Source organism: Propithecus coquereli, unplaced genomic scaffold (genome assembly GCF_000956105.1).
Source record: "Propithecus coquereli isolate 6110/MARCELLA unplaced genomic scaffold, Pcoq_1.0 Scaffold239, whole genome shotgun sequence".
NCBI classification, from domain to species: domain Eukaryota; kingdom Metazoa; phylum Chordata; class Mammalia; order Primates; family Indriidae; genus Propithecus; species Propithecus coquereli.
This window is the reverse complement of record NW_012147941.1, coordinates 1114043-1117412: the sequence shown is the minus strand read 5'-3', so window position 1 is coordinate 1117412 and position 3370 is coordinate 1114043. Positions and strand designations below refer to the sequence as shown.

The following is a 3370-nucleotide window of genomic DNA, read 5'->3' as shown; positions in this document are numbered from 1 at the left end:
AACTCAATGTCCTTTTGTACATACTGTGCCCATTACCTGGAATTCCCTTTCCTCTCTTCTCTACCTAGCTAACACCTATTGATCCTTCAAGTGACTGTGGGCATTAACTACCTCTTCCAGGAAGTCTTCCCTGGTGCCCCAGGATGGATCAAGTGTTCCACTTGTTTCCAAAACAGCTGAATAGTTTATATCTTATTACCTTATTGCATCAAATCACATGCTACTGTCTCCTTCGTTTAACTCTGGTTCCCACAACTTGTTTATAAACTCTTTTGAAGGCAGAAATGGAGTCAACAGCTAAGTGATTGTCTAGAACACAGTAGACTTTCAAGAAATGTTCAATTTTTAGAAAAATTAATGAATGGGAAGTAGTGTAGGTTATAGCAGGGGAACTAGAGCTAAAAGTGGCGGTAATAAAGAGGGTGGACTCTGAGGTCAGCTGATTACATTTGTATCCTACCGTCCCCACTTGTTGCCTACGCTTCCCCACCCGTAAAATTACATTAATAATGGTACTTGGCTCATAGGGGTGTTGTGATAATTTTAATATTTTGTTCGCTATGTGTTTTTGCATTAACTTTGTAAAATATAGTATTAAAATATCAGCAGGATGGTGACCATGGAAGTCAAAATCCGCTAAGGAATGTGTAACAACTCACTTGCCATAATAAAAAATAGATTATTTAATTACTGAGTTTTTTGGTGTCCCCTTAAATTTTGTACTCCAGGTGAATGCCTCATTCGCCTCACCCTAGTCCCTGCCGTCTGCACCTTGTACGCTTGACATGTTAGCAGCATTCAGTAAATATGTGTTGAATTTAAAATCTCACTTTATTTTTAAGTTAAGGTATAATATACACAGTAAAGTGAAAAAATAGTAAGCGTACTGCTGAGATCCCTAATTGTTCAGCACATTATGCTAAGCAGTCCAGAGCGTCTTCCCTTTCCACATTCAGGTACCTGACAAAAAGAGGTCTTTGTTTTATAACATTCTTGTCTCCTCTTCTCTTTTCTCTGCAACTCCCTTCCCCAGGCTCACACCCGCCCCCCAAACCCCGACAGTGCTGCTCCCAGTTCAAAGTTTAAACATAATCTCTTTCTTCGGTCCTACCAGTTCCAAGAAATTTCCTACACAAAAACATCTCCAGGTCGTCGAACTTGAAAAAAATATTTTCCTAGAGGACGGCCTATGACACCAATGCTCTTGGCAACTCCCGGAGGACACCACCTCCCATACAGCCACACCCAGTTTTGCGCATGCGCTATTGCTTGCCCGGCGGCAAAACGCGGTCTCTCGCCCTCTCGGTATCCTTACGTTGCGCGACGTCGGCTTCCTGCCGGAAGTGGGAAGAAGAGGAAATTGAGTGGTTGCACCGGTCAGGGGGTTTGGCGAGCTGGGTTAACTTGAAGGTTGGGGTAATTGTCGCTCGAAGGCTCCGAGTTGCGCGAGTGGATGTAATTCCTGGCTTTGCAAGAAGAAGGTAGAGCGCGCGGGGAGGTGTGTTCCTAGTGTAGGTGGTCACGTGTCCTGGATGCCGGCTTAGGAGGACCTGAAAGAACTTCCCGCTTCCACCTAACTTGCTTTAAATGGCATTTTCAGAGAGGCAGAACGTCTAGTCTAGTCTGGTCCAGGTTCTGCCACTGACCTGCCGTGTGCGTCCTTGGGCCCCTCTCTGAGTCTTAATATCCTCATCTATAAAACGAAGGGAAGACAGGGTCCCTTAAGTCACTTTTACTGACTTCTGAATGTTACTGCATGTCCATTATGTCCTTTGAGCCACATAACCTCGGGAGTTAAATATCGTTGGCCCCGTTTTATAAGGAAGACATTGAGTCCCAGGGTCAGAAGATGCATGACTTTCTCAAGACAGCACAAATAACTTTTGGAGGTTTCAGAATTTAAGACTAGCAACTTGAGACTAGAAGGATATGCTGTAACTCCATCATCAGATTTCTTTTGAATATTTCTGTTATTTATGTTTATCTTTTATTTATATTTCAGTTCCCGAAACTGGCTATATAAGCTGATACTCATTTGAATGAATGAATGAATTTTTATTTCGAGGCCAATGCCATGGCAGATCTGGTGTCTCTCCACCACTCTGATGTATAAACAAGTATAGCTCTTTTCCAGGTGTATCTTGTGCCTTACCTGATTGGGGGCTCTGAATCCAGTTCTGTTGTCTTCCACTTAATCAGACAGACACCATGGAGGCACCTCCAGTCACCATGATGCCCGTCACTGGGGGCACCATTAACATGATGGAATACTTGTTGCAGGGTAAGTGAATCCGAGAGCTTGGATTACCTATTTTCCGCTTTTCTGTTCCACTTCCCTGGAGATAAGAGACTGTTACACAAAGGCAACCTACATGGTTTCTGGCACCCAGTACATAACAACTATTTTTTTTAATTGTTATTTTAAATTATGGTTTCATATGCATTAAATGCATTAAATTTGTCATCCTGAACATTTTAAGTGTATAGTTAAGTAGTGTTAAATGTATTCACATTATTCTACATCTCTAGAACTTTTTCATCTTGTAAAATTGAATCTATACCCATTAAACATTAATTCCCCCTCCCCTCTACTCCCAACCCTTAGCAACCACCTTTCTACTTTCTGTTTCTGATTTTGACTACTTTAGAGACTTCATATGAGTGGAATTATACAGTGTGACGGGTTTATTTCACTTAGCGTAATGTCTTCAAGGTTCACCGATGTTATAGTATATGACAAAATCTCCTTCTTTTAAAAGAATGTATAGTATTGCATTGTACATCTGTACCACATTTTTTTAATTCATTCATCTGTTGATGGACATTTGGGTTGCCTCCACCTCCTGGCTGTTGTGAATAGTGCTAAGAGGAACATGGGTGTGCAAATATCTCTTTGAGATCCTGTTTTGAATTGTTTTGAGTATATACCCAAAAGTGGGATTATTGGATTATATAATAATTCTAATACCATGCCCCAAAATGAAAGGTGAGACTCAATAGCACTTTTTCCCTCTTCAGGAAGTGTTTTAGATCACAGTTTGGAAAGCCTCATCCACCGCCTTCGTGGTTTGTGTGACAACATGGAACCTGAGACTTTCCTTGACCATGAAATGGTGTTTCTCCTTAAGGGTCAGCAAGCCAGCCCATTTGTTCTGAGGGCTCGGCGCTCTATGGACAGGGCAGGGGCACCCTGGCATCTACGCTACCTAGGACAGCCAGAAATGGGAGATAAGAACCGCCATGCCCTAGTGAGAAACTGCGTGGACATTGCCACATCTGAGAACCTCACCGACTTCTTGATGGAAATGGGCTTCCGCATGGACCATGAGTTTGTCGCCAAGGGACACTTGTTCCGTAAGGGCATCATGAA

General features: G+C 42.5%; 1 protein-coding gene across 1 annotated transcript; it reads left to right on the top strand.

Moving 5' to 3' along the window:
* Positions 1–1375: 1375 nt before the first annotated feature.
* LOC105811649 (mediator of RNA polymerase II transcription subunit 18) lies at positions 1376–3368 on the top strand (the record flags this gene model as incomplete). Its single annotated transcript, XM_012645905.1, has 3 exons — positions 1376–1481; positions 2135–2281; positions 3019–3368. Coding segments are annotated over exons 2-3 (423 nt in total), but the record flags the coding sequence as incomplete, so codon positions are not given.
* Positions 3369–3370: the final 2 nt, after the last annotated feature.